Raw genomic sequence first — 12,966 nt, forward strand, 5'->3', positions numbered from 1 at the left:
CTTGGCTTCTGCATAGGGATAGGGTCTCCAGCCCTGTAGGGGCTCCCACTTGAATGAGACAGCCCATCTTATTGAGGCATGGCTTATGAGAGGCTGAGGAAAGCTTAATACAGTGCCCTTGCTTTCATTTTCCTTTTGTTGTTCTCTCAGAACCCTTCCGCATGGCGACAGTCACCAAGTACCAGCATAAACAGCAGAGGCTCAGGAGAATATGGGGGAGGATGCTGTTAGCAACCTCTGAGTGCCGCAGACATCGGATTCTACAATATTTTTCAAGGGTTTTTAAATAATTGGGCAAAACCACAAACAGCGTCTGTGGTGTGCACTCCTGCCCTTGGTTGCTACACTGAGACTAGATTTCATATGTTCTACATTCAGGCACATTGAACTCATTAATTTCCCCCACTAGTCTTTTTATGATTTCTTTTTTCTTTGAAGTAGGAAGTTGTACAGCTCCAAGATTGCTTTAAAAGAGACCATGAATATTAAACTTACAAAAACCCTTATTGACACTAGCAAATTTTGCCCAGACTCGGTGTGTGTATGTGTGTGAGTGTGTGTGTGTGTGTGTGTAAGAGAGCTATAGTGGTTAAAATGGGACCTGTAGCTGTCTTCCTCTTCCTTTTCTCCTTGCCATCTTGGTCTGTGCATCTGTGTTTATAGCATTTCCTTAATGAAGGTCAGGAGCCCTTTCCATCCACACTTGAGGTTGAACTTCTGGTCTGTATCATGCTAAATCGCCATCTCTGATACACAGAGCCCTACACCATATGTTCTGCGGCTACCTTGAGCAGAAGCTCTGCCACTTTTCATTTTGATAGAATTTGTTTTTTTCTCCCATCATCAATTATTACTCTGACATCTTTTACAATAGCAATTGCTTGTCCCTCCTGGGATAGCTGTTTGGGGCACTCTGGGGATTTTAGTCATGTACCTATGTTAATTATAAAATAGTGGGAGCAAGCAAATTATTGATTAATCACCTTTGAATCCATTCTGGAAATTCTCAGAACTGGGCCATTGTAAAGATGTAACCTTTTCAGAGCCAGTGCGGTGATGCAGCAACTTAATCTGTTACTCTGTGATGTCAATATTTCATGTGGGCTCCAATTCAAGTCCTGGCTGCTCTTCATCCATTCTAGCACTCTGCTTATGGCCAGAAAAAGCAGAGGGAGGTGACTGACTCAAGTCCTTGGGAATCTGTACTCATGTGGGATACTCAGAAAAAGTTCCTGGCTCATGGCTTTGGATTAGCTCAGCTCTGGCCATTCTGGCCATTTGGGAAATGAACCAGCAGATAAAAATCTCTCTCTCTATCTCTCCTTGTCTCTGCATAAACTCTGTCATTCAAATAAAAATAATTAATTTTTTATGCCTTTTCAGAGGAAAAAATTTGGGCTTTCTCTCCTGTAGTTTTTGCCTCATGGGTGGATGTGAGCTGGAAACAGAGGGTGCAGAGGCTAACATGGGGCACCCCCCTGAATTTCCGTAGGGTCTAGTAAACCTTGTCCTGTCCACACTGGGAATGTGTCACTGTCTATTTTGCGCAGATGAAGCATCTACGCTTCAGTGCTGGGTTCATACCTGGAAGGCAGGGGCAAAGTCAACACTCCTTTGTGCCAAAGTGCTTTGTGGGTATTGGGAAGCATAATCAGCATTCAAAAATAATGAAAGATATGAAATTTCTGTACCATATTTTTCATTTATGAAATAGTTTTTGTTTTAAAATTCAAACAAATTTAAAAATTTATCTATTTAAAATCAGAGTTACTGACATAAGTAGGGCAAGACAGAGATCTTCCCTGCACTGGTCATTCCACAAGTGACTGGAAAAGCCAGAGCTAGGATGGTGCAAATCCAGGAACCAGAAGCTACATCCAGGGACCCTACAGTAGCAGAGGCCCAAGAACATGGCCATTTTTCACTGCTTTCACTAGCACCTTAGCAGGGAACTGAATACAAAGTGGAACAGCTGGGACTTAAACAAGTGCCTATCTGGATACCACTGTTGCTGCAAAGCAGTGGCTTCACCTGCTACACCACAAAGCCAGCCCCAAAGACTTAATTTTAAAGGGGGAGTAATGAGCCTGTATCTGTGGTATAAGCCACTTACTCAGCAGTTATGGGACCTGCAAGCATCTGTTGCTCTACCAGGCACTGGAAATAAAACAGTGTACAGTTGGTCGCTGCCTGCCATGATCATTTAGACAGCAGGGCACAGTCTCAAGCCCGAAGCAAACTGGAAGATATGCTGCAATTGAGGAAGGATTGCAGGGAAAGGGATGACTTTCTGCCTGAGGAAGAAGGCTATCACAGCCTTCCAAACCGATAGTTTGACCATGATTTTAAAACAAAAGTAAACTTCCCCCAGGAGCAGTGGAGAATCCTAGAGGACACTCAATGTATGTTGCCAAGGTGAGGACATGCATTACGTGATCAAACTCAGGTTACTGGTATAGCTGCTGAGTGCAGGCCAATGGGAGTCTGGCAGAAACTGTGAAAACTCTAAGTCAAACTCTAAGAGTCAGGCATAAGAGTGATGAACAAAAACAAAAACAAACAAAGCACATCTTCAGAGAGGCTGTCACCATGTCACTACCATAGCAAGGTACAGAAGGCAAGTAGTGCGCAGCGATTCAAATCCAACCAGGATTGTCTTCATAGCCTTTCTTCTCTCTCTCTCTCTCTCTCTCTCTCTCTCACTCTCGTGTGTGTGTGTGCTTAAGAAGTAAAGAAATGAGAGACAGACACAGACATAGGAAGAAATCTTCTATCAGCTGGTTCTCTCCTCTAAACCTATGTCTGTCACTGGCCTGGGGACTAAGCCAAGAGATAAAAACTCAGTCCAGGTCTCCAATGTGTGTGGCAGGAACCTTATTACATCAATCATGACATCAATCATGACCACTGACACTTAGGGTCTGCACTGGCAGAAGGCTGGAATAAAAAGCTAGACACGGGAATTAAATGGAAGTACTCTGAATAGGAAGAAGGGTTTCCAGCTGATATCCTAACCATTAGGCTTCATGCTGCCTCTAAAATACATCTCTTTTTTTTTCCTGCTACATTACCCCTTCCATCATGGAAACAGAGTCTCTTTCAGCAGGCAAAGGCTCCAAGAATGGCACACATTCCCTAAAGCCCAAAGGAATGAATGCGGTCAACAGATCACACTTGGCCTCAGGAGGCAGATACTGAGGCTCTCCTGGTCTCCTCCCGTTAATGGAATCACACTCCTTTTTCCTTGCCTCACTGGCTGCTAACAGGGTAGGAGACAGGGAAGAAAACAGCAGTTCACCATCTCCCCCTTGGGATGGGGCCTGTCCTGAGAAGGGAGAAGGACTAAAATGTTCTGCCTCCCTTGAACCCTGATTCACAGGGACCTAGGCCACTTTCCAGTATCCTGACAGTCATCAAATTTCCCACTGGGCTACTGCAGAGATTCATCATCTGTATTGATTCATGAAACTGAAACCCAACAAAGAAGAGATTCCAAGTGTCGTCCAGAACTGGAACAGATAGATGTTTCACAAATATTGTACTCTTCTCTCTCTCCTTCCCCCGTCCCTTCACCCTGCCCCCAATACACACACATACAGCTCGGTGGTTGACATCTGTAGGAATATAATATTTGCATTCTATTTTGCACCACTCTCCTCCCCTCCACAGCTCCTCTTTGTTGGGGAAGTTTTCCTTGCCTGCCATCTTAATGATCTCTCTGCCACATGGGGCCCCTGATGCTGGTGCCAACAAGCTGCTCATTAGTGCCAGGGTGCTGTAGTCAGCTGATAGCAGGCCAGAGTTCTGCTCCTGACACTTGCTCACAGAGCTGTCACTGCAGTCGTGGTGCCTGCCAGCTCTGGTTGAACTCAAGCTGTGATACCTCCAGTTCCAATTAGTGCTCCAGTGTCCTGCTTTGCTGAGGAGAAGGCCTTGTCAGTGCTGACAAAGAAGAAGATAGGTGGGTGTGAGGCAGGATGAGGGCAGAGGGCAGAGAGGACAGGGCACTGTTAAGGCGAATACTTGGCCAAGGGTCACTTTGCCCTTACCAACTTGGTGTGTTTGTGTGTTTGAGAAATAAGGGACAGGTCAACCAGCTGCCCAGTGCATTTTTTCAAATAAAGTATGAGAGTATAGTGAGGAGAGTTTGGGCAGAGGAGGGAGGTGTTTTGGTCCAGTAGATAAGGGGACAGGGGCACACAGCAGTGCTCAATTCACATAATAGAGATGGAAAGGCTTGGGACCTAATGGGCATACTGTTCTGTGCTATTTTTTTTTTCTTGTCTCCAGGGTCTTCATGTTCCTTTTTGAAACTCACAAGGAATAGCACATTTCACTTCCAGTAGAACTCACCCTCCCTTGTTAAACCCAGGATTGCTTTAGGAAACTATGGTTGCGAGTTCAGTATAGGAAGACTAGGAGCAGCAGGGCAACAAGGGGCCAGAGGAAGAGTATGTCAGAGAAGCTTACACCCTGGACCATGACTGTTGGGAGAAGAGCATAAGGAGCTCACAAAAGAACAGCTATCAAAGTCATTTGGCAGCCTCCTCAGCACTCACAAAATAAAACTTGGGACAGTGTCTGACTTTCAAGGGTAATCCAAATCCTGCCAGGGAGGTTTCCTTCTTGTAGACTGCAAGAAAGACTCACAGTTCTTGTAAAGATGAGGGGAGATGTCCAAGAGACTCACCAACAGAGATTCAGCAGAGAGCACTGGGGTCACAGTTGCAGACATCCAAAGGAAGGAGAATTATTCCTCAAGAAAAAAAAAAACCTAGGCACAGGATCAGCAGGTGTGCCATCAGGATGCCTGAATCAACCACTATGTCAAGAATGCTTTCTAGGAGCTGGGCTCTGTGCTGGAAGCTCAACACTCAAAGGTGCCTGATCTAAAGAATTCACGGAACACGGATGATGCCAGCGAAATTAGATATCAAGGCATTCTTGTGAACTGATCAAATGCATTTTCCTTTCAGTCCAAAGAGTCCTTCCAGTAGCCCAAATGAAAACTTAATGGTCAATGTTACTTGAAGAGTGAAGGGTGGAGATTGGTACGCAACAAGGGGTGCTCCATTAAGAGGCTCGTTGATGTGGGATTCTAAATATAGAGTGACAACTTGACTATTAGTGAGAGAAATCACTCCTTCACCCAGGTCTGATGTAGGGTTTAGGCATGTGAGATTTCACGCTTTTCTCTGAAGTTTTTGCAACCCATAGAATTAGGAGACACAACAATAGGACGTTGAAGATACTTATCTAGACAAAGTGAAGTCCTGCAGAGCATCTTTCCGTGTACACTACAGATGAGTTTCTGTTTACTCAGGAAAGACTGAAAATAAGATACCATTAAAGACAATCTACCAGAGGCAGAAGGCCGAGAGTTTCAAGGTCACATTAAGATGTGTTTTTATCTGTCTCAATGAGGACAGGAGACTGGGCACCCATCCTACTAAGGAGCATGGCAGCAAGGATAGTACATTTGCAGCTGAAACAGTGACACTTGCAAGAACATGGATTTGAAAGGTCAATAAGATGCTCATGCAGACAGAGATGGTTTTTCCAATGAGAAAAAGTGAGATGAGGGATTTTCTTCACAGTGAGACAAAGATCCTTGCAGGTGCAACAGCATTTGCACATCTCAAAACAGGTGCACAGATCGAGGATTGATATGTTTAGAGAGCAAGAGCATTTTCCTCTTGAATTCAGAGTAACAACTTCAGGAGGGGAGCTAAAAATATACAGTAGGGCTGGTGCTGTGACATAATGGGTTAATCTTACACCTGAAATACTGGCAACACATGTGAGTACTGGTTTGTCCTGGCCACTCTGTTTTTGATCCAGCTCCCTGCTAATGTGCTTAGAAAGCAGCGGAATGTGGTCCAAATCTTTGGGTGCCTCACCTCCAGGTGAGGTGGATCCTGAAGAAGCTCCTGGTTGCTGGCTCCAGTCTGGCCCTGCACTAGCCATTGCATCCATTTGGGGAGTGAACCAGAGTAAGGAAGATAGTCTCAGACTCTCTCTCTCTTTCTCTTTCACTTTTCCTTTCAAATAAATAATGTTTTAAAACACATAATAGCAGTGACAATGTGAACTTACTTGCTAAAAATAGTGCCTCTCCCGGGGGGCAGTTTGGGGTCTTACATGCTCTTCCTCTTGGATATGAACTGACAGTTTCTGCATTTAATGTAAAGGGTTGGGGAGGTTCCCTTAGTCCTCTTCCATCAGAATGTCAAGGATAATTTTCCTTCTATTGCAACTACTTAAACAGTGCAATGTGTCTGTACTCCTCTCCCACATACAGGAGGAGTACACATTCTAAATACTTTACCTAAGTTTGCAGAAAGCAGCCTCATCTGTATTTTAATGGAGAAAACCAGGATTTTTCAGAAAGGTGCAGAGAGAACTGATCAGTCTGGAGAGAGAAAATGCCGTGAAATCTTGAGGACTGCCAACATACTTAGCCTTGATCAGCAGTTCAGGCAGCGCCTTAATGGGTGCATCTCTAATAATGATCTTGATTGAAATATCACCTGCCTTCACAGAATGGGACAGGTGATGACAATAATAGTTTCCTTCTTTCAGAGCCCTCGCTAAGGCGCACCTCTCTTTCATTCAAGGACCCCTAAACCTGTCCTAACTTATTGAGAATGAGCACCCTTATGGAAATACTTAGTGGAGAAAGATGAAGGTCTGACTGCCAAGAGCCTCCAGCTTCCATTTAGATTTGGCAGCAGTCCAGTGACATCTCAGATGTCCAAATAATCAGACATCCAGCACACCGCACTCTGGTGAGTTCCAGGGGATTCGTTACAGCTTGGCATATTTCATCACTTTGAATATGGGACAACTAATCTGGGCCTGGGATCTGGACAAAACTGTTCATTTAAGTGACTCTAATCTGCAGGTAGGTTCTGATTATCCTGTGCCTCTCCCCTGGATCCATCTGCAGTTTCCATAGCAGCCGAAACCCTAGTGAAGCAGAAGCATCTGGCCCAGGATCAGAGAAAAGTCCTAAGGGGAAACAAATCTGCTCAATGACTACAAAAGGGGTTGGAGAAGGCCTGGAGGACACTGCAATCCTTTGAGGGGTGACAAGAGAGGATGGTGAGGAGAAAGAGGAAGAAAGAGAAAAGGGAAACAAGGAAATGAAATCAGAAGCATGTAGGAGGCTGATTGGCGCAGGAGAAGTGCAGGCATAAAAGAGTGATACAAAAGAAGGGGAGAAACGCAACACTCCCTGGGAAGCGACAAGGAGCTGGCTGGCCAGCAAGAGACTGAGAAGAGACATCAATCAGGAGACGTAGCCTCCTAACATAAGGCAAAGGGAGTCTGCCCTGATGATAAATGTTCTGCAGATTCAAAGGCACAGGCATCCTGCAGCACTAGGGACCTGGCATTCTACTGTGATGAATCATGTGCTCTACGGATGAGGAAAGTCTGTCCACTGTGCTGGCCCCTCCTTCAGAAGTGCCTGGAGGCCTCTCTCCATCACTGATGGTCTCATCAGCTGAAGTCCCTCATGCAGTGCCCATGCAAGCAGGAACACTGACAGAGATAGAAGATCCATTTGCTGGCAGGGATGATCAAGAGGTCAATGCTATGGAGCAGCGGGTTAAATCCCTGGCACCCATCCTAGAGCACCAGTTCAAACCCCAGAGCTGTTCCACTTCCAATACAGCCTCCTATTAATGCATAGGAAGCAGAGGAGGATAGCTCATGTACTTAGACTTCCATCACAAATGTGGGATGGGAAGATGAAGTTTCTGGCTCCTAGCTTCGGCCTAGGTGAGAGGAGGCTGTTGCAATCATTTGGGGGAGTGAACCAGTGAGTTGAAGATTTTTTTTTTCTCTCTCTCTCCCTTCTTCCTTATTTTCTCACTCTGTTGCTTTACACATCCTATAAATAAATAAACATATCTTAAAAATAGTAAATAGGGTTCACGTTCTCTCTCATTTTGGGGAGTTAATAAACATCAACCTGAATTCAGGCTAGTGACCACTAGAGGTTGTGGAGTGGGGGTAAGAATGTAAAGAGGAGATGAAATCAGGTTGACTAGCAGGTGTCAGTGCACAGAAGTAGCACGATCTGGTGTTTCACAGAGCAACGAAGCAGTGGCAGTTCATAGCCATGTCCCCTGTGAAGAACTGGAAGATAGCATCACATGAGCAACAAATATAGAAAAACAAAAGATAAGAAAATGGGAACACTGATTTTATGATTTGACAAGCTGATGCTCCATGCATGCTGAGATATTCCATAACAACCTGGAAAAGGTGGCACCTCTTCTTGTTTATCAAAACACTTTTAATTTTAAAAAGTATGAATGTGGTGTGGGATGACTCCCAGATATTTAAGCCAAATGCAACTGAATACTTGTTTTCTGAGTATATCTATCAGGGCACATCAAGATGATTTGAAAAGGCAAACTCAGCACCATGCATGGCCCTAGTCTGATATTATTTTAGTTTTCAAGTTTGGTGGGCACTATGTTCCTCTAGATAGACACACTGCGGGCAAACAGCTCTGAGCACCCTGTGCCTTGTAGGGATCTTCTGCTATGAATAGATATAGGACCAAAGCCTCACTCCTTCCAGACTTCGCCTTCCAACACTACTAACTGCCATGCTGATATGGAAGTCATCCAATCCCTTCCATAAAGAACATCTTGAGGGGACGTCCCAGTTACAGCAGGCCTTTGAGGGTGGGCAGCTAGAAAGTTTGCACAGCATCACATCTCAGCTTCTCCACTTAGCCCTGTTTGCTTGTCTTCGTTTGCAGGGAACTGATCCAATGAGCGCCTTCCAATGCATTTCTTTCACATCAACCACTCTCTTAGGGAGGCAAACGACAGTCACCACGGTGTGTCGGTGTGTCCATAATCCTTACAATGACACTTCTCAGCATCACCCAGACTTTCAGTCATGACACTTTCAGCATGCAAACACCTATACAGAACTGTGCATGCCATATTTCATAGTAGCTCTTAATTGAAATGGAATTAGGGCTCACACTCACACTGCTGCTCAAATGCCACCCTCTCAGAGAGTGTCTCTGATAAAATCCTTGTCATCCTGCCAATGTGTACTGCTCTGTAGTCTCCATTAAGCACCACCTGTTACATCGTGTGCTTGCTTGTTTCTGTCGTCTGACTCACGAGAGTCGGGGTTTCCGAGAGCAGGAACTGGACTGCTTAGGTTTGCTGCTGTATCCCCAAGGGCCTAGAATAGAGGCTGAATGACACAGAGGCAACTAGAATACTTTTATGCTCCTTCCTGCCCCTTACCTGGCTGCAAAAAGCTCGCTGAAAGATGGTACATGGCATTGTTTCTTACATTCGGAAGGTTTTAATGTTCAGTTCATGAAAACAGAAAATGACATTAAACATGGTCTGCATAACATCTGAAATGTAAATGAGGCAAAACTTTTCAGTTTAGTCACACTTTCAATATTTTTTTTTATATTGAATCGAAGTAAAACAACCACCAAACCACAAAAATGACCAGACTTCTGGCAGAGCTGAAGAGGAATACACACAGGCATTTTCCTTTTAGGAACAGAGTTGTGAAACTCTCACTCATCATTATGTGTTTGTTCTTTTTAATCTCTGAAAACAAGCCAGCTGAACAATTCCAGCAAGACTAGAAAGTTCCATCACCACAGTTGATGTTTCAGAATCACACCTCACTACCACATCACTCAGACACAACTGGGATGAATTTTCAAGACACCAGAAGGATCCTTGCATAAGATCTCTTAAAGCCCTGAGAATAAACCTTTCTTCCAAAGAACACCACACTTCTTGGTGGAATTACATTATTCTCAGGCTGTTGGAACAGTAGAACTGCTTGGACTAAGCAACCAGCACCCTGACCTCCCACACATGGCCAGTCATTCTCTGAGTGCCTCCCATGCACCAAGCACCCGCTGTTGAAACGGCAGAACTGCTTGGACTAAGCAACCAGCACCCTGACCTCCTATACATGGCCAGTCATTCTCTGAGTGCCTCCCATGCACCAAGCACCCGCTGTTGGAACGGCAGAACTACTTGGACTAAGCAACCAGCACCCTGACCTCCTATACATGGCCAGTCATTCTCTGAGTGCCTGCCACGCACCAAGCACCCACCAGACTTTCTTACCTTTGGGAGAGATGTGTCTCCAGGTAACCGTGGGCTCCGGTCTCCCCGTTGCTATGCAGGTGAGGCTGATGTTGTTTCCTTCATTAATGGAGATATCTGAAGAAATCTCTACGATTTTAGGAGACACTGCGGAAACAATACAAACAGGGAGAAGGAAAATAAAACAGCTGCATAAATGCTTCCATGTTTTTTTCTTAATGGTAGTTGGCTACAGAGCCCAGAGTGTGAACACATAACTTATCATCCTAAAGATCAGACATAATGGGGATTATCTAAAATTGAAAAACACCTTACCGTAAAATCAACTTACATTTCCTCTTATTTAAGCAGAGTCAGGGAATCCGAATGGAAATGAATTCCATGGCAATACTGAAATAACTCTTATTTTAACCTCTGCCTTATTCCCATCCTCACTCACTCCCACCCACTCCAACACACCCTACGAATCATCCACCACACTGTATTCAGAGATGTGCTTATATAATACAACTTTCATCACAGTGCATATTTGCCCAACTAGCTCCAATCACTCCCTCTCACCTACCAGATCAGAACTGTACTCCACCCTGGTATATGCAACTGTTCAGAATCCAGCATCAAATCACATTTCCACTGCCATTACCAGTTATTACAGATCTCCATTATCCCCAACACACAGCTATTCCTGGTCATGACGTCTGTAGATCCATATTGTTTTTTACAGCCCTCTGAGAAAACTCCACTCCTCTCTTAGGGACCAGATTAAATGCAGCTTCCTTTACTGTGAATGTCCCTCTTGTTCTGCCTCTCTGCCCTCCTGAACAGTAGGGCTATGCTGTTGATTCCTCATCCATGATCCCAGAGTATCAGAAAACATCAGTTAAAGGAGAGGGCCATGCTAATATGTAGGGCTGGAGTCAGCCCTCACTTCCTTGGCCTCTACTTTTAGAGTCAATTCTCATAGCAGCTTTACGGGAGGAGTACAGAATCCCAACACGATGGAGGAAATACTCTATTCCTGCCAGCCACTGCACCTGTGTGCCTGTTTTGTTTAAGGATTCTGGTCTGAAGTTGCTCTTGCACATTTAAGTCTGATTCTCTAGAATCAGGTTTACCCCTAGTAAATGTGATGCTGGGTTCCCCGTGTGGTTACTCATTTGTCTTATCTGTCAGATGGCTTACAATTCAAGTAGAAAAAGCAAGCACATCCTTTATTGAGCCCCAATTCTAGAACTCAATCTGCTGTGTTACATCTATATACTTAGTATCCACTCACCTACCAGAACATAGCTTTTATGGCTTCCTAATGTGTAGCCATAGTAAAAGCTCAACAAATATTTATAGGTTTGACTTGGCAATGCTTATTCAGAAGAAACATGTTCCCACCTGCTACACATTCCTCATAGTCTCAAAGTTGGGTCCTTAGCATCTACTCTCTCAGTCCAGCTCATGTGGGATGAGACAAACTGGTTCTTGGTAAAGTAAGTGGGCTCTCTATCTGGATGCCTGTGGTTCTTCATGCTGCATTCTTTTTTAAATAGCAGCCGCTGTACTATATAATTCCTCAGAACTATTGCATTCAGTAATTCCAGGCATATCATATGCCCAAAACACAAATGTGATTGATCTGCCAGAAAACCCAGGGCAAACCCAGCAGGATGGATCACTCTGATTTGGAAAATTCCAGTGGTGGCCTTTCCTCTATTTGTACCATTTATTCACTCAGTTACACTTCTACTGCTTATTATCTTCCATGAATATGGAGCATTATAAAGATATCTTCTTGGGTCCAACATGGTGGTCTAGTGCCCAAAGTCCTTGCCTGGCACATGTAAAGATCCCATATGGGTGCTGGTTTGTATTCTGGTGGCCTTGCTTCCCAACAAGCTCTCTGCTTATGGCCCAGAAAGCAGTCAAGGATGGCCCAAACCCTTGGGACTCTCTGCCCTTGTAGGAGACCCGGAGGCAGCTCCTTGATCCTGGCTTAGGATTGGCTTAATTCTGGCTGTTGCGGCCACTTAGGGAGTGAATCAGCAGAGGGAAAATCTTCCTTTCTGTCTCTCCTCCTCTCTGTATATCTGACTGTGCAATAAAAATAAATAAATCTTTAAAAAGCTACAAAATCTTCTCTTTCTCTTGTTTTCCAATATTACACTTCTCTTACAGCCCTACAGGGCACCCTAACGGAAGCACCCATTATCAATTAGCAATGTCACAGCTTTGTCTCTTCAGTCCCATTCCACATCAAACTGCTGTCTGACTAATGACACCTATTGGAGTCGTTCAAGGCCTGACTGAATAGCCATCCTTTCCACAAGGCTCTGTCGGGCAACTCTGTGTAATGTCACTCTCCCTTGGGTGGGTCCCGTAGTATTGTGGTACCTCCTTTTTGACACTGAAAATGAACTCTCTTGTGCTACATTTGGTCAATTTTTAAATTCTATGATATGAATCACTTAATACTGAGTTATTAAGAGCAAAAGTCTTACGTTTTTCTGCTGCCCGGCCTACTGTAGTGCAGAGAATAATTGTGTTCAGATTTAAACCCATATGGAACTTGAGATAAAGAGGCGGTGTGTGTATCTTACTTGTCATCTCACAGGTATTTTCAGGTGTTTGGTAGGACATAAATAATGGTGTATTTATGTTGTGAGGTTTGGAGAAACACTATCGGCTCTATAACCTGCAGTATTTAAGATACAATATAGTTTGAAGAAGTTATAGACCCACATGCCATATCAGAGTACCTAGTTTCGAGTCTGGCTCTACTTGGTATGCCATCTTTCTGCTGGTATGCATTTTGGGAGCCAATAGAGAATAGTACAGCTACCCAGGCCCTTCTTTCTGC

At 44.4% G+C, this 12,966-nt stretch overlaps 1 protein-coding gene across 3 annotated transcripts in view; it reads right to left on the bottom strand.

Annotated features, from left to right (window-relative positions):
* NTM (neurotrimin) overlaps positions 1-12,966 on the bottom strand; it is a 1,029,928-nt gene that overhangs the window by 133,324 nt on the left and 883,638 nt on the right. For all 3 annotated transcript variants that reach the window (XM_040992636.1, XM_040992635.1, XM_040992637.1), the window contains one exon: positions 10,140-10,265. In XM_040992636.1, coding sequence (XP_040848570.1) covers positions 10,140-10,265 — 126 coding nt within the window. The remainder of the gene's footprint in view (positions 1-10,139; positions 10,266-12,966) is intronic.

The sequence above is a fragment of the Ochotona curzoniae genome, unplaced genomic scaffold (assembly GCF_017591425.1).
Source record: "Ochotona curzoniae isolate NIBS_2020 unplaced genomic scaffold, NIBS_Ocur_1.0 contig_832, whole genome shotgun sequence".
Lineage (NCBI taxonomy): Eukaryota > Metazoa > Chordata > Mammalia > Lagomorpha > Ochotonidae > Ochotona > Ochotona curzoniae.